The 20005-nt window shown below is 52.3% G+C and overlaps 3 protein-coding genes across 3 annotated transcripts; 2 read left to right on the top strand and 1 right to left on the bottom strand.

Annotated features, from left to right (window-relative positions):
* Positions 1 to 787: 787 nt before the first annotated feature.
* RAB5C (RAB5C, member RAS oncogene family) lies at positions 788 to 15028 on the top strand. Its single transcript, XM_075171676.1, has 6 exons — positions 788 to 878; positions 10814 to 11059; positions 12126 to 12277; positions 12593 to 12715; positions 13485 to 13578; positions 13987 to 15028. Exons 2-6 carry the CDS (start codon positions 10894 to 10896, stop codon positions 14100 to 14102), a joined length of 651 nt encoding a protein of 216 aa, XP_075027777.1. The 5' UTR covers positions 788 to 878; positions 10814 to 10893; the 3' UTR covers positions 14103 to 15028.
* Positions 15029 to 17264: 2236 nt separating this feature from the next.
* Positions 17265 to 18087, bottom strand: LOC142092001 (heat shock protein beta-11-like). Its single transcript, XM_075171674.1, has one exon. The coding sequence runs from the start codon at positions 17996 to 17998 to the stop codon at positions 17414 to 17416; it is 585 nt and encodes a 194-aa protein (XP_075027775.1). The 5' UTR covers positions 17999 to 18087; the 3' UTR covers positions 17265 to 17413.
* A 606-nt stretch (positions 18088 to 18693) lies between these two features.
* LOC142092003 (heat shock protein 30C-like) lies at positions 18694 to 19829 on the top strand. Its single transcript, XM_075171677.1, has one exon. The coding sequence runs from the start codon at positions 19066 to 19068 to the stop codon at positions 19672 to 19674; it is 609 nt and encodes a 202-aa protein (XP_075027778.1). The 5' UTR covers positions 18694 to 19065; the 3' UTR covers positions 19675 to 19829.
* The last annotated feature ends 176 nt before the right edge of the window (positions 19830 to 20005 follow it).

The raw sequence follows: 20005 nt of genomic DNA, 5'->3' as shown, positions 1-20005 counted from the left end.
GCTCCGGCCTCGCCCCGCTCACCGCGTCCACCTCCGCCAACCCGAGCCCCCGGGAGGCAGCCGTGGGTCAGCGGCGGGGGCACCTCGCACCCACCGCCCCGCTCCCGTGGGGGCACCCCAGGGTGCAGCGCCCGCCCGGCCCGACACCAGCAGGGATTTTGATACGATTTTATACTCTTCGCCCACGGGGTCTTTTTTACAATCAGGACAGGCCCGGCAGCCCCTCCCGGACCCCCGTGCCCGGGGCCGTGGGACGGGGCTGGGCAGCGCTGGGAGCGGCTGCCGGCGGATTTTGTGCGCGGGCCGGTTCGGAGGCTGGGGGCGTGTCTCCGGGGGGGTGGGGTGGGGTGTCTCCGGGGGTGCCCCGGGGGGTCTCCGGGGGTGCCCCGGGGGGCACGGCGCCTCCCCCGCGGCTGTCGGCTCTCCGGCGGCTGTAGTTTATGTTGTTGCCCCCGCGCCCCCGCCCCAACGGGAAATAAAGGCTCTATTTTTCCAGCCCCGGCTCCGGGTGAGTCTCTGCCCGCGGCTCCTCCCCGCGCGGGGCCTGCCCAGGGCGGCCGCTCGCCCCCCCGCGCTGGGACCCCCTTTCCCGGGTCCCCCCCGGGGACTCCCGGCTCCCCCCGGACTACAGCTCCCATCGCCCCCCGCGACGGGCGCGCCCTGACGTCACGCCGCCCAGCCTACGTAAGGCGCTGCGTCCGCGAGGGGGCGGAGCCGCTGCGGGGCGGGGCGCCGCTGATTGGCAGGTGCCGCTGCCTGTGGCCGGCGGGCTGGGAGCGGAAGGGGTGGGCGGATCCGGAAGCGGAACGGGTAAAGGCGGAAGTGAGGGCCGGGGCCTGCGAGACTCACCTGCGGCGGGGGGAGCGGCGCTCCGGGCGGTGAGTGGGGCCGGGGGCGGCGGGGCCGCTCGTCCCGCTCCGCCGCGGCGGGGCCGGCTGCGGCGCGGCGCGGCTCGCGGGGGCTCCGGGCAGGCGGGGCCCGGCTCGGTGCCGAGCCCTGCCCCGGGCGGTGCCTGGCCTGGGGGCCCGGCTCCACCGGGCCCGTGCGCCGCAGCCCCGGCTCCTCGGGAGCCCGCCCGGCCGGGGAGGCAGCCGGGCGGCGCCGCTCCGGGGGTCCCGCGGTGGGAGCAGGGCGGGGGCTTGGGGGCGCCGCTCTGCCGGGCGGGGCGAGACCGCCGCGTCCCGGCTGTGTCGTCGGGATGGGCGAGCCGGGCTCTGGAGCGAGCGGGGGGCCTCCGGCCTTCCAGGCTGTCCGAAATACACCTCCCCTCGCCGGGTCCTGGGCGAGCCGGTCCCGCTGGGTGTCCTGGCGAGGCGGGAGAACGGCGCTGCCGCGGTGCTCCGGCCTTGCGGAGCGTGGCACCGATCCCGTAGTGAGCCGTAGCCAGGGAAGGGGGCTGTGCTGGTCGGAGGGACCAACACGTCGAAGGTGACGGCCTCAAACTGGAGGAGAATGTCGTGTCTGCGTTGTGGAGTCTCCGGCGTGGCACTGCTGCGGGCTGCTCCCTTCACGAGTAGGAGAGGCTCGGCAGCCAGAACGAGCGCCTGCCGTCGGTGTCTGGGTCTGCCTGACGGCTGTTTCCCAGCTCCTTTGTCTCTTGTAGCCCTGTCTCGTAGCGATGACTGTATGAAAGTTAAATGGAATCTGGGGAAGGTGTGGCACCCGTAAGGATAGAAGTGGTGTAGTATTTTGTTGTAGCTAGTCAGCTGCTGCGGTGGGAACAGAAACTCTAGAAGTCTGAAAGCCTGGCCAGGTTCCTGAGTAGAGAACTGCCTAAATGAAGGATGTGACTTTATCTGCTGAAAATAGGTGCTAGTGGAATGGACACTATTCTATATTGCTGCTGGTGACAAACACAGCCCCTGCGCCCCCTCCAAGGGGCATTTGTGAAGCAAAATATGTGGTGCTGCAGGCTCTCGAGGAACTGAACTGCAAGGAAGGTCTGAAGCTTGTCTGGAAGGAGACCCAGATGTGCTGAGATGGACGGCCATCCTTGGATCTTTGGTAGGGAGAGGCCGCTGCATGTAAGCTGAGAGCGTAGTCGGTATGTGATCCTGCAAACGCTAATAGTGCAGATGTAAGTGTGAGCAACAGGTTTATAGTGCTAAATCCTGTGAAGGCTGCTTGAACCTTATTCCTGGTAATGCTCAAGGTGCTGCTGAAGCTCCTGGGGCTGGGTGGGAGCCGTGAGGAGCTGTGACAGTCGTAGCTGCTCTCTGCTAACTAACTGTGACTCTCACTGTAAACTGGTCCGCCAGCGAGACCAAATACAGTGTTGACCCGATCTCGGCTGACCTTTAGCTTGTTGCTTTTGTACGTGGCTGTCGGAGTTCTGACCTTGACTGTTTCCAAGCATGTAAGGAAATCGGAGGGAAGAGACTACGCCGAGGTACTATTTTAAGTCTTATGTGGAACAACTTGCGTCTACTATTCTTAGCTTTTTGTGTGGTGGGTCAACACATATTTGAGCTGCCCTGCTTATAGCATGACATCAATTCTGCTTTGCACTAAGTTAGGATGCCTGAGCCTACTCTGAAGGCAGGACTCCGAAGCTTAGTTGAGACCAAAAAAAGAAAGATACTTCTGATTCATATGGGCCTGATGTGCCATGCTGTCTGAGTGAACTTTCTTGGAATACCCCATAAATACTTACTACTGCCTTGATTCGAAGAGTCTTTTACCTTTTCTTCAGCATAACTGGATAATAAGGTGAAAGAACTGTGACTGAAAAGAACTGTGACTGAAGAATTTGGAATAGTGTGTGTAGGCAGCTACAAGACGATGTTGGTCTTGATGCATTCTTGGAGTGAGGAGAGCAGGTAAAGCACAAGTCTATATGACCTGTAAGGTTAAGAAAAGCAATGCTTAGATTTCAGCACTGAGACTCAGTTACTGAACCTCAGACTTCTTGAGTCTCAACAGTATGCCTGAGCAGTCAACTACTTTCATAGCAAAAATCTACCTCTAGAGGCAATCTTTCTCTCTGAGATACTATAGGCTAATTTAGACTACATTTGTTTTAAGATAGTGCCAGGCAGCATAGGTCCCTCGAGGCTGTTTAAGTAGGTGCTGATAGCCCTTCAGGTGAGGGAGCAACACAGGCAAGATGAAATGGGACTCCTGAAGAAGGATTTGAGTTACCAGAGAGCAGTAAGGGGAAGGCTAGCTTGATGTGTGGATATGAATATAGTAAAATAAAACATTTGTCCAGTTTTACTATGAACAGAGTTGGGTTTAGGTCCCTTTGCTTTACTGGTGAAACCAATAATGGATTGGGCAGCGTCTGAAACAAAACTGTCTGGTTTTGTAACGTATTCATACTTCGTGTGCTTGGCCAAACTTAACTGTTGTGATGAGAAGTGGAATTATCTCCATCACAGCAAAGCTCTTCTCTATCTAAAGAGGGATCGGCTCTAGAATTGCTCTAGGCTCTGCTAGTCATCACTCTTGATCCTAACTTAAACTGCTGCATGTTTAGTGGATAGGTGGTCATGGCATCTCCCTGAAAAGGGAAGGGGAAAGAATGCCAAATACTTTCAGACTCAGGAAATGAAATGGAAATGCTTCTAATGAAGTGGGTGTAGCCCAAAGTATTTTGGTCAGCATACTTAGAAGAGGGTAGAATGTAGAAACGGTGGAGTCAGCTGTTTTCTTCCCTTGGGGTATGAAGTTTGAAGTCCTCTTATGCAAGTTCTGTTAATTCGTCAGAGTAACACTGAAAACACTCCAAATGCTAGCCAGAAACAATGAACCTTCCTGGAAGTGACAGTATCGGGGAAGAGCAAAGCTTCATCTAAAGCCTAAAAAGAAGGCTTTCCTCCCCTGGAACACAGGAATGAACTGCTGGAGTAGTTCTACGTAAACAGATAAGAAAATGCTGGGTTTTGTGTTTGCTTTTATTTGGTAGAGCTCCAAATAAGGAGCTGCTAGAGGCAAGAGATCTTTGTGCAGTCTGGAAAAGATATTATGAAGGTCACTGACTCTTTTTTGCAGTGAAGATGGCAATTTTCTGCTTTGCATTGTTAATGATCTTGCCTTCTTGTTCACAGAATAGTAGGTGCTATCTAAAGGCACATGTTGCTGGACTTCTGGAAAAAATTAAGCTGTGTCTTTTGAGGGCATGCTGAGCAGTGGACAATATCAAGAACAGGAGTTAAAAGAACCTTGCCTGCAGAATTTAAAACTTGATGCTTTTGTTCAATTCGTAGTTGGTCCAGACTGCACTCATGAGTTACTCCTTTAGCCTAGCTGTGCCTCATCTTCTGTGAAATTGGACTAAGTGCTTGCAGTATCAAGGATAACTAAAAGTAGGTAAGACCTCCAAGAGGGAGGTAATGTGGGGGCAGGGAATATGGAGGTTCTGCTCCCTACAACTAGTGAGAAGCTTATGTAAAATGAAGGTGATGCAGAACTCTTCCACAGAAGTCTTTTGATGCTATTCATGCCTTGATAACACTTGGTAGAAAGCTGCCACTGCTCACTCAGCTCTTTTTAAAGCAATCTTTGCAAGTGTATTGTCTCCATAGCTTAGCTAATTAGAGCTTGACTGAAGCAGTGCTGAAAGCTTGCATTCATGGGTCTTCCATCACTCGGATCTGGTGTGAGTTCACGTGCTATTGTGTCAATGGGGGTTCGGTGGCCTGATTAGAATATGAGTTCTAGTGTTATCCCTGTTGCTTTCCTGATACACGAGGACCAGGCAGAAGCACTATACCTCAGCCTGCCCTCACCACATGTTTCTCTATTCAGCTATGGTGATCTAATAGGACACTAACTGCAGTTTTAAAAGCAGTTAGTCATGCTATTCTGCAGAATTACAACCCCCATTGGATTAGGCATGGAACTTCCTTGTGCTGCCAGCGTGACCAACATGGTAATAACTCTTGTTGCTGATACCTATTCAACTCTGAGTGTAAAAAAATGTAGCTCCAAGGTAGCGTCAGTAAGTGTAATGACTTTTTACCTCATGAGGTGTTTTCAAGAATTCCTGGTAAAGGATAACCACCTAAACTTAGGAAACCCTTCTGAGGGGATGTGTATGGGGTTAAACTGGCTAGAAGGTGGCTTGAGGGAGCTTTGTAACTCCCTTTGACCTCGAAGCACTGCACTTCTTAACTCAGTCGTGCAGGCTGTGATCTTTGCCTCATCTTCCAGAGTCAGATCAGCTTTGTAGGATGCACGGGTGTTCCTGGCTTCATAGTTTCTTAACAGTTTTAGAGCTGACTTGCCTAGTTCAAGCAGATGACATCTAGCAAATGAGATTTGGTCTCAAACTGAGCAGTAGCTTTCTGTATATAACAATGTGTTCTGAGTTGGTCTGAGCTTCAGACGATCTTGTCCAAGTACAGTGCTGTTCAGATTGGATCTTCAGTTTGACCACTTGTGCTCTGCACTGAGCAGCAGCCTGTCAGTAGGGCCTCATGCGTGACGCCTTGGGAAGTAGCAGAAACTTGGCCTTCATCACAATTTCTTCTCTTGGGTTTGTCTTGCCTTAAAGGCTTTAGACATGACCGAAGGAAGATGGCTCCATTTCACCGTGCTTGGCAACTGTCCTTCAGAAGGCCAGGCTTCAGCTTGCATCGTGAAGCTATGGAAAGGCCCCTTCTGCTGGCTTTGCCCTGGGTTGCTCAGCTGGGCATAGCTGAGCTGAGCATAGTTGTACTGTCCTGCTAGCTCAGCTGCACATAGCATCTGCGCTGGAGTGAGTGGTAACTGCAGGGTAGTGGCCTTGAAATCTCTGATAGAATTGTTTTTGAAAAGCTGCTTTGAAAAACAGCTGGCTGCTGGGGCTGCTTTGGAGGCCATGGCTCTGCAGATGTCAGGAAACAGATGCATTAAAAGCATGAAAAGGAGCTGGTATTACAGATTCTAGTATGCTTGTTCAGGACTGCAGCTACCAACAAAAAGTAATTCAACTTTTTGCTGATGTAAATCCTATTTACCTCTAAATTAAATTGTGAATGCCCAAGTCTTTAGGAGGCTTGGGCACGAGACTCTACAGAGAGGTTGTGACTTTAACTTATGATAGTTAATGGTAAAAACCCTAGGTAACCATAGGAGTACTTCTGAAACTGCTGTCTGGGCTGATTTAGGTCTGTGAATCTACATTTTAAGGCTGTAGCGCAGCTCCTGACAACTGCAATGACTAGTTCCCCAATTTAGAGCTGTTACTGAAGCTCCAGATTATAGCCTTACTGATCAAGAGACTAAGTGTTACTTGTTTGTGGAGGGAAGTGCATGTTGTCTGGAGAAAGGTGAAGTATTAAAACTGATCAGACTCTATGGGGCTGAGGGACTGAGGTCTGTACTTGCAAGTCTGTTTCCTGGTTCATCTCATCGGTAAGAGCTGGATCTGTTACTCTTCCCCTGCAGTAGACGCTACTGCATAAGGCTTTTGAAATTGGTCCTTATAAATCATATTAATGTGTTGGAAAATCAGGCTGACACTCCATGCTGCACTAATCTGGGTTAGTGGAGTCTGTGTTGTTCTGGTGGGTCCCACGCTTGCTGCTGGTCCTGCGTGTGGAAGTTGCTTGTGAATCTGGGTCCTAAAGCCGACTTGCCCGTGCTGGGAGGGAGCAAGGTAGCGCGGGCTTCCTGCTAGCGGTGGCTAGCTGCCCATTCAGTGTTAGGTGAAGCAAAACCACTCAGTAACTTCAGGGGTTGCTTTGCCAAGAAATTCATGTAATGCTGTCAGCTATTTAACAAGATAAATACTTCACTAGGGCTTTTGTCTTGAGTATTTTGATTCTAAGCCAACAAATCCCCGTGAAATGGTTTCTTGCATAGCTGAGAGCAGAAGCAGTCCCCTTGGGTAACTAGATTCTTCAGGATTGGATTTCTAAATATTGCCAGCTTTCAGAGTAGTCCTAGCTACTGGGTGAACACAGGGCAAAAAAATACCAGTTTCTGAATGTCTGACACCTTAAACTAGGAGCTTCCCTGCAGTAGGGAGTCTTGTGAAGCAATTGTCTCATGCAGGGGATAACATGGGGATGTGATAGTAATTGCCCTGTGGAGATTGGGGTTCTTGTACTGGGCTGGCTCATTTAAATGAGCTCTTGTGCTCTTCTTGAGCATCTTACCAGCTCTGGAGAACTGCCTTGCTCTTGATAGGTTGGGAATGCAGCAGTGCTGGCATGTGCTTTCTCATGTAGGGCATTCAGATTCTTGAATTCAATATTCATGGCAGTGTACAAGTCCCTACAACAAATCCTGGCAAACAGGCGAGGTGGTGAGGAGCATACACTGCAGAAGTGATAGACCTAGAGTTCTTGGTTGTTGGACAGCATCAGGCATTGAAACTTGTCTTTGATCTCAAAGCAAACAAGAGACTGTTCCAAGTGTTTACAATAAAAAAAATTGGTACTTTTGCCTGTGTGATGCAGAGCGCCTGCATGTGCTTCAGTAAGCAGGAGGCAGGTAGGGCAAGCAAACAAACCAGCATGTCCCTTTTTATGGATCTTGTGACATCACAAGCTGCTGAGTTTCACTAGTTACAAGAAGCTAGTAGGAAAATTAATACTTGTTAATCTCGGTTACAAGAGTACCCTATCATATCCTTCTTTCTCATGGTCTTGACTTCTTGATTTAGTATGGCAAGCTGCAACTTCAGCTGCTTTCACTTGTCTGCACAGTATTGCTGTAGTTAGTTTGGTCTGACTGACCCACGGCTCGAGTGTCAGTGCTCTCACGGGAGCAGGGAGGCGTGCATGCCCAATCTGCTCCGCTGGAAGAGGGGATGAACAGCCTTCCTGAGCATCAGAAATGGCTTCATACAGCATGAAGCATTCTGTTTCTCAAACTGATCAGTGTGGGCTGATCTAGCGCAGATCCAGGCTGCGTAGTTTAGCTGGTTGTTACTTCTGCATGGAGTGGAGTTCTGTTTCTGACAGGAATGTAGAAATCATCAAAGATGTTGGCATTAGCAAAAAGTGCTAAAGTCTGTCTACAGCTTTGGTAGTCGCTCACTTCAATTATTTGGTCTTCCTGTGAACGTCAGCAGAAATACTAAGCTGGTCATTCTGATCTCGTGTATGTTCTTAGCCTGAGACCCTTAGTGAGATGGCTGCAGTTAGGGTCATCTGAACTGCATAAATTCCATCCAAACATCCTAAAGATCTGGCAGCTTCTCAGGTGGACATGAAATCATATAATCCTGCAGCCAAACTTCAAACCGTCTTTAGACGATGATCAGGTTCTCCATAATTAAAAGTGGTCACAGGCTCTAGCTGCTTGACTACTTGCTCTGATCAGTAGCTTGCCATGATGAGTTGGACATACAGACATGCTTGCTTAATTCCGTTTGAGTTCATGTAGCACAACCAGGTGGCAAAATGAATCGAGATCTGTGAAATATAGGTCACATGAAGACTTGAGGATGTCAGCAGGCTCATTTCCCCGTTTTGCTCTGGGGATCACCCCTATCATATTTCAGGAGGTCATAACTGAGTAGAGGCAGGATTCACGTGGCATTTAATGTGCAGAACGTTAGTCTGAAACAGCGACAGAGCTTACGTATTGCTGATAGACTGCGCTGGTAAATGAATACAAGGTTAAACAAGCAAAAGCTGTTCCCTTGCAAACTCTGATTAGAGGAGAAACTCTAAAAGGTGGAAACATTTTTAGGCTGGTAGAGATGTAGAGCTGCTGATGTGCCTCTTGAACCTGGTGGTAACCAAGCTGCTCCTGGCCAGAGCTGCAAAACGCTGCTTCCTCACTGTCCATCAAAACAAATTGCTAATTTGCTTCCTATCAGGCTTTCTCATTCCGTCAAAACAGAGTTTGTCCTTTCTCAGAAGAGGAGGTGGGGGTCCTGACAGTGTTACTAACCTTTGCAAGGACCCGGCTCTGAATTGCAATTTCTTCACTGACTTAATCCAAGACTGGACAGGCCACTCAAAGCAATGGCTTCTTCACAGCTCAGGCTTCTGAAACATCTCACTGCATTGAGAAGTTACTCCTCATGGCTTCTTTCCTACCTGCTAGCTTCAGTGAACGGTACTGGCTTAACAGTGGGTTTCTGACTTGCCTCCTGCTCAAAACAATTTGAGGTTGAGTGTCTCTGTAGGTCAGAGTACGCTCAAGTGCTTTTGTGTTTTGAAAGCTGAAGAGGTTCTCCAGCTGATGACACGAATGGGCTACCCCTCCAGATGAGCTCTCAGGCTGAAATGGCTGTAGGTTTCCTATCAAACTATGGAACTGCGTTGCAACTTGAGACATAGTTAAAGTAGCCTCACAGCAGTCGCAACTGGACAGGCTTTGCTCCGGAAAGCAGGTATTTGAAACTCTTCTTTGGTAAGCCTCTGTACTGAGGCAGGCCTGAGCCTCGCTCACCGGACACAGTGCTCGAGGTCAGACCCATTTCAACTTGCTTTAAGCTTCTTATTCATAGGAAGCTGGTATTTGCTGGGTAAATGCTGGATGTAGTCAGAGCATACCCGGAGTTTCCTTGGGGGTATACTCAGAACAAGGAGAAACCGACTTTTGGGGAATTTTTTTTTTGCAGTTGTCTCTGTCAGAGAGAGGCTTGGGTTATGAGAGTTGAAGGGAATGTGGCGATACGGAGCAGATGCAATCAGTTGTAGCATTTATCATTGACAGGAAGTGGGAGTTGTGATGAGAACAGGAAATATGCCTAAATCTGTATAACTGTGCACTTTGAAAGTGCTCCTGTTCTCTGCTGCATGCAGTTGAGAAATGGTTAGGAAGGCACTGAGACTTCACTTGTGGTTAACTATGGATGTAAAACAGCTTGTCTTGCTGCTCTTGCCACAGTTTTGTGCTTCTGCATAACTCTAGAGATTCGATGCTGTTGAATTGAGTGCTGGGGAGATGGAATGGCAGTTCTGATCATGGGTGACGCTACCTGTTTGTGCTGTTCAGCATAGCTGGATTTGAACAGTCTTCTCATGAAGAATGTGGCCAATAGCCTGATGACCTGGAATGATGTGGGATAAGGGCAATGAGGCAGCTGGGACAGGGTGTGGGAAGCATTAGGTGTTGCCTCTGCATTTGGATCAAGCTGTTGAGACTTTTGTTTGGTGGTAACTGCCTGTTTGCAGCAGGGATGGGGAGTAGTTGCTTTTAGTCTCTGAATACACAGCCTGTGCCCAGAGAGTGGCTGCTGCCAAATGACTTCCCTCCCTGTGGCAGGCTGCTTGCGTAGCAATTCAAAGGCCTTCTTCAGGACTGCTCTAAGATGCAGTATTTAATGGCTTGGTGTGAGTGCTGCTAAACTAACAGACTGAATATAGACACTCCCTTTGTCTGAATGCCTTGTGATCTGAAGGACTGACATACAGGACTGCTTCCCGTAATGGCTTATGTGGGGCACTTGAACATCTCTGTATTGCATTGATAGTCTGAAGTTGCTACCTTGTGAACTCGGGAGAGGAGGAAGGAGCTAAAGGTCAACCTCAGTTACCTCCATGAACTGAGTAATTGTTTTAATATACAAAGCTCTAATAACACCAATTGGTGTGCTGGCTGTTCTTTACTTGCCTCACCCTAGCAAGGTGTGTGTAACATCTACACATAATGGAAGTGCTGGAGGGCCCACTGGTGGGGAGGAAAGCTTGTGTTACCAATATTCCTTCTCCAAGGAGGCTCAGAAGACTTAAGATCCTGCTGAAGGAGCTGCTGACTGACAGACACTGCCCGATAGTACTGTGGTGCATGCAGTTGAAAACTTTCCACTGTGGGAAGGAATCACTACCTGCCTGTGCTGATGGTGGCTGCAGATCAAACCCACCCTCTAGAACTGGTACGGCTGGTCCATGAGTGTGTCACTAACTCTGACCTCCTCTTCCAGTTGCAGCCTGCCTCCAGGTGGATCCCCAGTGCAGAACCTGCAGCATCCTTAACTCTTGGCACTCCTGCACTTAGGCCACAATGGCAGGTCGAGGTGGAGCTGCTCGACCGAATGGACCAGCCGCTGGAAACAAAATCTGCCAGTTTAAACTTGTTCTCTTGGGAGAGTCGGCAGTGGGGAAGTCCAGCCTCGTTCTGCGCTTCGTGAAGGGGCAGTTCCACGAGTACCAGGAGAGCACGATTGGAGGTGAGCGCCAACTCCAAATGCCTAGGCTAGAAGATGCTGGCCTCACTAATGCAGTCCAGGGGTATCAGAAGTATTAATGGCTATTTCAATCTGGTCTGGGGTTTTTGCTATAAATAGTCAAGCGGCTAATGTTTTAACTCTTGGTTTACAACTTGTTTGTTGGTGTGAAGATCAGCGCAGCAGACAATAATGCTATGGCAACCATGCACTCTGCCTCTAAGGCGTCTTCACTTCCAGTGCTTGAATTCCTGCTTCTAATTACAACTGAGGCCTTCAGCTTGGTTTATAGCCCTTAATTATCTTTTCAGACCATGACCTGGGATTTTGGGGTTGTTTCTAGCCTGATATGTTAACTACTTCCACAGCTCTTTCAGGTCTAGTATCTTTACCTTGAAATCATTAGCACGGTGTCATGAGTCAAAGGTCAGTTGGCACCTGGGTCTCTGGGCAGTAATATTAGGAGGTGTGTACTAAGAAGAGGCTTGATTTGTCCCTATAGTAACCCATGCAGGGAGTAAGTGTAGCTGTAGGTATAGCTTATGGGCAAGCAGGGCTTAATGCCCGCCCTTAATGGGGGCACTCCGCTCTTCTGCTTCAATCTGTATCGAAGGCTGGTTGCCTTTATCCTACTTGTAACCCATGGTATTATACTTGCTGGAACAAGAAAATAACCAGTTACTAAATTGGGGAGTGCAGTGTAACTGGGCTGACTTCAGTGCTTTGGCACTGTGGTGCTCTCCAAAGCTAATCCCGGTGATGCTGCAGCTGTACTGTGTGGTCTGTGAGAGGAGGCTGGGGAAGGGGCTGACAGCGCTGCTGTTCCAGTGGCTGGCTGCTGCCCGGACTCTGAGAGCCACCTTCCTGTTGGCTGCGTGGTGGCTCTTGAGTTCCTGTGTGCAAGGAGCTTGACACGGCAGAGCTGCGACTTCCACAAGTGGCACCGCACTGGCCTCCGTCTGGGGCTTCTGCTCACTCCCATGCAAAAGCAGAACTGCTCCAGGCTCCTGGCTCTTGCTGCAGGGGCTCTCCGGCTGGATGTAAGGCAAACATGCACCTTCTCTTTCAGCTGCCTTCCTAACACAGACAGTCTGTCTGGATGACACAACGGTGAAGTTTGAAATATGGGATACAGCAGGACAAGAGCGGTATCACAGCCTGGCACCGATGTATTACCGAGGTGCCCAGGCAGCCATTGTTGTCTACGACATCACTAACACAGTGAGTAATGCGTGGGGCTGTCAGTGTTTACTGGGGAGGAGGTGTCTGCGCTTGCAGCTGATGCTTCTCAGCTCCCTGGGAGAGTGTCTGGGTTCAGAGTCCCTGCAGATGCCTGCCTGCAGGTACTGAGTTTCTTGAAAACTGCTAACTGCCTCTTCCTCAGTTCTGACCAAGGCTGTCTAAGCTGATAAAGGAACCTGCTACAAAGTGCTGTAGAGGCAGAACACTTCTTACAGGAAAGACTTGTTCTAATCATATCTTCACTGTGGATTAATAAGAGGCCCTTCCTGACTGCTGCCTCCTGTTTGCTTCCAGGACACATTTGTACGAGCCAAGAACTGGGTGAAAGAGTTGCAGCGGCAGGCTAGCCCCAATATTGTAATTGCACTAGCAGGAAACAAGGCAGACCTTGCTACCAAGAGAGCTGTGGACTTCCAGGTGAGTGGGAATCCAGATCAGTTGTTACCTGAGCAAGTTAGGAAAGCAGCTTTTTGCTTAAGTGGGGGAGATGGTGGCTGTGTGCAAAATGCTTTGAGGGAGAGTGGAAGTCAAGATTTATGCTGCTGAGGACCCCAGGATGCCACTCAAAGGGAATTGTAGCCTGCCTTTCCCATGCGCTCCTTTCACAGCACTCGTAGCTCTTGTCTGTCACAGTTATGATGAATGTGAAGAATAAGGCCCACAGAGCACAAGCTTCTGTCTTCAGTCTCTTCTGGTGCCTTACTCATCTGGGGCTGCCTTCAGCAGATGAAACAGCATCTTTTAGATACAAGACACATGAGGAATCATTCCCAGCTTGTTCTCTACTCTTCACAGCTCTTGCCTTGTCTAAGGCAGACTTTCAAGGAGAAGCTCTTATCTCAGACCTCTGCACAGGATTGCTTGTGGTGCATTTACAGTGTGTATTACTCTCCCAGCTAACCAAAGTACAAGGTGTTGTGCTGCTCGGGACATGCTCATTTAGCTCACAAACAGTCTGTGCTGCTGCACCCGAGCTCGGCTTGGGACACCAGCCATGCAGCATGGTCAGCGGTGCATGTCTCCCAGCTGTCCTGGCCAGGCAGGGTCAGGGGACAGGTGGAATGTCTCGCCTGGGGTGGGACCGGGTTTCTTCGGTGTTTAGTTTGCCAGCAAGTGAAGCGTGTGAAGCTTGCTTGGGCCTCCTCTTGGCAGGATGCCTTTACCTCTCTGATGTGATTGTTTGTAGGATGCACAAACATACGCAGATGACAACAGCTTGCTGTTCATGGAGACGTCGGCAAAGACAGCGATGAATGTGAACGAAATCTTCATGGCAATAGGTAACAGCTTGTGAGCAGAAGGATGGCTGGAGTAGCTCTGAGCACCAGCACTGCAGCCTGCTGGAAACCATGGGAGCTTCCATGTCAGCCAGGGTCTGGAGGCTCTTGTTGTTGTAGATGACCAGTTTGCTATACTTTTGTGAACAATCACTCCCTGAGTGTTTGGAGCCTTTGCCTTGCAAAGCCTGTTCCCTCTCTCCCTGTATCTGGGGTGGTGAGTAAGGAAGGAGCAGGACTGGTGACAGCCAGAACTAGAAGTGGGTTTGTTTGCTGTACTTGTGCTGCTAGCAGTGTCCAGTCCCAGACTCCTTAAGAGGTGAGAGAGCAGGCTGAGCCCAGCCTGTGGTCTGCAGTGGGGAGGAGGCTGGCCTCTGTAGAGGAGCCTACTAATGTCTTGTTTCTTTCTAGCCAAGAAACTGCCAAAAAATGAACCCCAGAATGCTCCTGGTGGCCCAGGTAGGAATCGGGTGGTTGACCTTCAGGAGAGCAGTCAGCCTAGCAGGAGCCAGTGTTGCAGCAATTGAGCAGCCGTTCCTGCCTGATGGAGCCCTCGAATGACGTGACTGGAATCCACGCTAACAATCGCACTTACCGTAGAGCGGCTGCTGCCGGCGGCTGCTGTGATTTCTCCATCCCTTTCTGATCATAGGCTGGAGGGAGTTCTTCCACCTGCACCTTTCTGTACAAATACTAATTCAATTCTAAGTCTTAAGTCACTTTTTTAATATATGAACTTCTGCTCTTCCCTCTTCCTGGTGGTGGTGGATGCATGACCTGGTGTCTGCCCAGCCAGCTCATCCCTTCCCACGGGTGAGGGCCAGCAGCACCCAGGTCCCACAGTACTGTAGTTCACTATTGGAAACAAAGGGATATTGAGACTAGACAACCTTGTTTAAAATTACCCGTATGTAAAAGCTAAGGCTAATACCAGTACGATATGCCTAGAACAACCACTAAACTGTAGCATTATAGTGACAAACTCTGGCTTTTCAGCCACTTATTGACCAAATCAATTATGAGTATTCTGGGGTGGGGCAGAGGGAAGCAAAACTGGTTTCTTCTGTATTTTGTATTGTATGTTTCTTCATGTAACCAATCAGTATCTTGTCAATATAGTACATACAACTAGCTGCCTGTTGTCTTTATTTGTGTTGGACTCTAGCATGCCAACTCTTTTTTTTTCTATCTCTGGTTCTGTCGTAATGCACTAATCCTGTTGCAACTTTTGCAAAAATCTTGTATAGAAAATTGTCCTTTTTTTGATGGTTGTGATGCCACTAATGTTGTTAACCCTACTCTGGTGTGAATACACGTGGTTTACTGATGTACAGAGGTGGGGTGGGGGAAACCTCGGATAACTTGTCAGTGGAAACAATATGTATTACAAAAGCCTGTAATTCCACAAAGTATGAAGGGAGGTATTAAAATGGCTTCTGTTGCCAGACTCTAACTGATGTTGGCTGCTGCCTAGTGCCTAATGCAATGTCTTATGCATACTGGTATTTAAGAGGAACTGTCAACCTAGTCTTCATCACAAACTTCAGTTTTGTGTGATTAAAGAAAAAATTTTTATAAACCTATCATCATCAACAATGTTCATGTTTCTTAATCAGCTCAAACCAGAAGGGGAGTGGACCAGAACATAACAGTTGTGCTGGAGGCTGAGATGTGCTAGGCTGCTTGCAGTGCGTACACCACCTGGCTTTCCTGTAGGGATGTGTGGCCTTCCTTCCCTGGGCAGGGAGAAACATGGCTGCTTGCCCTCAGATCTCCGCCTGCTGCTCCAGACTGGGCTCTGCCAGCTGCTCCTGCGGCAGCCAGCTCCCTCGAGAGGCAGGAACTCCTTACAGTGAGGCTGCAGGTGGTTCAGTGAGCTTGTGGTGTGCTGTGCAGCGGCATGCAAGGAAGTTTGAGGTAAATAGTGGGGACTTTTAATTGCCTTATACTTCTAGGGAAACTATCTGCAGCTCAAGTTGGGAAGAGGTGGGGGGAGGACTCTGCAGAGGAGCTCGGCTTGACAACTGGGCAGGCTTAGGAATACTGTGCTCAAGTGTTAATGAACAAAATGGCTCTGTCCCTGGAGGATGATGGCCTTGAAAGATGCTGCTCTCCTGTCACTGCTGCGTGGACTCAGAGATCCTTACACTCATGGGTGAGACCTGGAGTTAATATGGAAAGCAGAGCATCCCCTTGCAGCTCTACTGCTACCACGTGTGCTGCTGGGCCAGCACCATACGTGCTTGGGAGAGCGTGAAGATTGTGACGTGCTGGTGCTGCCTCTCCTCAGCTGCGTGGCTGCTGCTGAATCTCTGCGAGAGGCACGGCTACAGTCAACTGACCATCCCTGGGCTGGGCTTGCCCTTGGCTTGCAGTGTTGGGGCTCTGAAAGCTCTGCTGGGTACCTGCGAATAAAGTTGTCTGTGTGAACGGCCTTGGCTCATGTGGGCTTCATCCTTTATCCAAGGTCTTGGTGCCTTTTGCTCATGCTGGATTTCCTTAAAATCCTGGAAGCAGGGAGGGTTGGGAGTGACTCAGTGACTGAGTTCCTGACATCTGCCTGGAGCAGTGTGTGGGCTCCAGCAGCCTCAAATGGGCTTTGCTCACCTGGTGCCATGGGTGCTGCTTGTTTCCATCCCCTGCAAGGAACCCTGGCTGCTCATCTGCCAGAGGAGCTCAGGACATCTGCGGTCTCATCGCTTCCCGTGTGGTTTGGACTGATGCTGCATGTTTCCCAGGCAGCAAGAGGGACCTGTTGGAGAACGGCTTCCCTAATCCCAACTCTGAACAACCTTGTGAGCACAAAGCGAGGTGCTGTTGCCATCTGCTGGCTTCTTGTACTTGGTTCCTGGTTGACAGGGCTTCATTTCTGGCTCCTTCCAGGACTCTGGGTCTCCATCTCTGTGAAGGAGCCTGGGATGCCCTCAGGGGTGTCTTGCTGCTGCCTGGGCATGTGCTGTTCAGCTGTAAGGGACTCGGTATCAGGGCTGGGCACCTGCTGCTGTTGCTGGCTGCAGAACCATGCAGCAGTGCTCTGCAGAGCAGAGCCTCCTTGCTGCAGGCACCGTGCTGCCATAGGGAAGGGCTGTCCGAGCTCGGAGCAGCTTTAGCACAAACAGGCGTGCCTGCCTGCATACCTGCTGCCTGCCTGGGCCTGAGCATGGGTGTTTATGGTGGTTACACACAGTGCCTGGAGATGGGCTTCACCCTCCCTGCTGCTGGGATCCCAGAGCGGGCTCCAGGATCCCCTTTCCAACCTGCTTGGGGGAAAAAGTGTGGCTACAACAGGGGCACCCTACACCCAGCCAGGCCCTCCAGCATGGTCGTCTTCCCATTCAGTGGCATCAGCCAGGGAGCGAGGGACTGTGGAGGTGGTGCAGATGCTGGCAGCAGCATAAGGAGGGGGTGAAGGCAGCCTGCCTGCTTCCTGGGAGAGCTGTCCCTGCTCCAGTACAGGTGAGTGGGGCTGCCCCTCCCCACTTGGGAGCTTCTTGCCTCCCCCCACCCTGAGCAGCACTGTGCTCGCAGATCCATTCCCTCCCTCTGGGTCTGCTGTTGGCCCCATTTTGTGCTGCCCTGAGGCACCAAAAGAGGTTCTTCCCTCTCTGTGCATCCAGCTCCTCTGGCATCAAGAGCTGAGACCAGGGCGCAGCCTCCGCATCAATCAACACCAGGAGAGCACAAGCAGGTTCTACGCAAAAGTATTTTTATTGGATACAAAAACATTCCAGTATAGCGAAAAAAATGATATCATTGCTGATGGAGCTTGTCTGGGCTAAAACCCAAGACTTGCTGCTATCTCCTCCGGTCCTGCCGCGGGCCATCGGTTCCCCTCCCATTACACCTGGGCTTTGTTGGTGGCTCCGTCCTCGGAGGCTGGTCCGGGCTGTGGTGCTGCAGGGCTGACCTGGATGGGCACGTTCCTCTCCGGGGCGGCCGGCAGGGCCAGCCTGGGGGCCTCGATGCGGAGCTGCCCCTCCTTGGACAGGGAGCACGTCAGCGCCTCGGCGTCCACCTCCTCGGGCACGTCCCACTCCCGCTTCAGCACCTCGTACTTGTAGGAGAAGGAGCCCTTCTCGTCGACGTTCTGCGTCTCCTTCTGTCCCACCAGCACCACCTTCCTGCCCACCACTTTCACTGACAGCTGCTCGGGAGCAAAGTTCTTGACGTCCTGGCAGATGGAGAAGCCCTCTCCGGAGCCCTGGGTCAGGGCTGTGCTGGTGCTCGGGACTCGCTCCATGGCGGTGGCTCCTTGGCTGCTCAGGAGCTGCTCAAAGCTGCTCATGAACTCCCGAGCTTTCTCCATCTCCTGCTGCAGCTCGGTGAAGATGGTCTCAGCGTGTGGCCACAGGGTCCTCACTGTGCCCAGACGAGTGGCCAGGGAGCTGGAGGCGAATGGTGCGAGGTGCATTCGGCAAAGCATCGCTGCTGGTGCTGGTGCTGGTGCTGGTGCTGCTGGCTCTCCGATTGTCCCCTCTCCAGTGGACTGGGAGCGCTCTGCCCTGGTGCTGCCGCCCATGGCTTTTATTCCCCTTCCCGGGAGGAGTGGCCTCATCCTGCACATCACGTCATCCTCGGGAGAAGAGCTTAGCTCTTTCCAGCCCGTTCCAGCTCATTCTTGTTACTCATCCATGAGGAGAGGCACCTCTTACGTCGTGCCCAGCATACCTTCGCACTTAGTCTTGCAGCTCTGCTCTCCTGGCTTATAATTAGCAGCATCACCTCAGCCTCCGAACGGGATGCCTGAACCGCCCCTGCCAAAAATCTGTGGCCTTTCTACTTCCCAGGCAGGGAGTGGGGCTGGGCTCCTCTCCTCCCTGCCTTCCCCCCCTCGCCTGTGGCCCGTCCCCCCCATCTGCAGGCAGGAGAGCCACTCTGCCCCCCACCCCGTTTGCAGGACCCTCAGCTGCCCGGGGAGGGAGCCCCAGGTGAGACCAGAAACCAGCCCCTGGGCCCCTCCCCAGGCGGGGGGCACAGGCTGGGGGCCGTGGGGTCGGGACAGGACGGCGGGTGGCCCCCGGGGCGGGGGGGGCTAGAAAGTGCGAGAGGCGTCTGGCAGAGGGTGACGTAGGAACACGTTGCTTTAGGGGTGGGACCGTCCCCGTGCTGGCCGAAGTGACGCGTTCCTGGCACAGCGTGGGGCTGCGGGACGGGCTTTGCTCGCCCCCCGGCTGGCGGTCCTGCGGGCATTGCTGCATCACGGTGGCTCTGCAGAAACCCGAGCTCCCAGCAGTGACTGCAGCTCCCTATTTGTGGCATGTGACTCGTCCCCAGAAGCAGGCGCTGCTATTTCGGCTGACGGATAATCAGCCTCTCAAAAATAGGTGATGGCTCCAGGAGGGTGCGTGGGTAGAGAGTGTTCTGGAAGGGGCACACCCCTGGGCAGGGGAGGATAAAACCCGCCGGTCCCCGGCCCCAGCCCAGCACCGCTCCAGCCCTTGCACAGAGCTGAGCCGCAGCACACACCGGGAGCACACACCGGGAGCAGAGATGCTTTGCCGCCTGCACTTCATGCCGCCTGCATCCAGCTCGCTGTTCCCGTGGCTGGGACCCGTCCGCACCCTTTGGCCACATCCTGGCACCCTCTTCGCCGAGCTGGAGCGAGAGCTACGGCTGGAGATGGAGAGGGCTCGGGAGTTCATGAGCAGCTTCGAGCAGTTCCTGAGCAGCGGGAGCAGCCCCGGCCGGATCGGCATCGCCGCGGAGCGAGCCCCGGGCACCAGTGCAGCCCTGACCCAGGGCTCCGGAGAGGGCTTCTCCGTCTGCCAGGACGTGAAGGACTTTGCGCCCGAGCAGCTGTCGGTGAAGGTGGTGGGCAGGAAGGTGGTGCTGGTGGGGCAGAAGGAGACACAGAGCACGGACGAGAAGGGCTCCTTCTCCTACAAGTACGAGGTGCTGAAGCGGGAGTGGGACGTGCCCGAGGAGGTGGACGCCGAGGCGCTGACGTGCTCCCTGTCCAAGGAGGGGCAGCTCCGCATCGAGGCCCCCAGGCTGGCCCTGCCGGCCGCCCCAGAGAGGAACGTGCCCATCCAGATGGGACCGGCGGTGGCACAGCCGACAGCCAGTGCCGACGACGGAGCCGAGCGGGCCAAGGCGTGACAGGGAGCGGCGCAGGGCTGGGCTGAGCCCGGCTGCGGGGGCAGCTGCTGGTCACAGGGCAGGACCGTGCCGGGGACTGTGTGATGGCCTGGTGGGGGGGTCTCTGCCCAAAACATGTAGCTTTTTTGATATGTAATAAATATTCCTGACTTTTATTTGTGTGGCTTTGGTGTTTGCTGGTCTCGCCTGGCCCCGTGCTTTGCAATGCTGCTGGCTGTGCCCACACAGCGGGATGGCAGCCCCAGGAGCCGGGCTGTGCTGGCACAAGGCACGACCCCGGCACCTCTCCCCAGCCCTGCCTTGATGGAGGAGGTTGGCTGAGGGGCTCCAG

This window comes from Calonectris borealis, chromosome 22 (assembly GCF_964195595.1).
Source record: "Calonectris borealis chromosome 22, bCalBor7.hap1.2, whole genome shotgun sequence".
NCBI classification, from domain to species: domain Eukaryota; kingdom Metazoa; phylum Chordata; class Aves; order Procellariiformes; family Procellariidae; genus Calonectris; species Calonectris borealis.
This window is presented reverse-complemented; position numbering and strand designations above follow the sequence as displayed.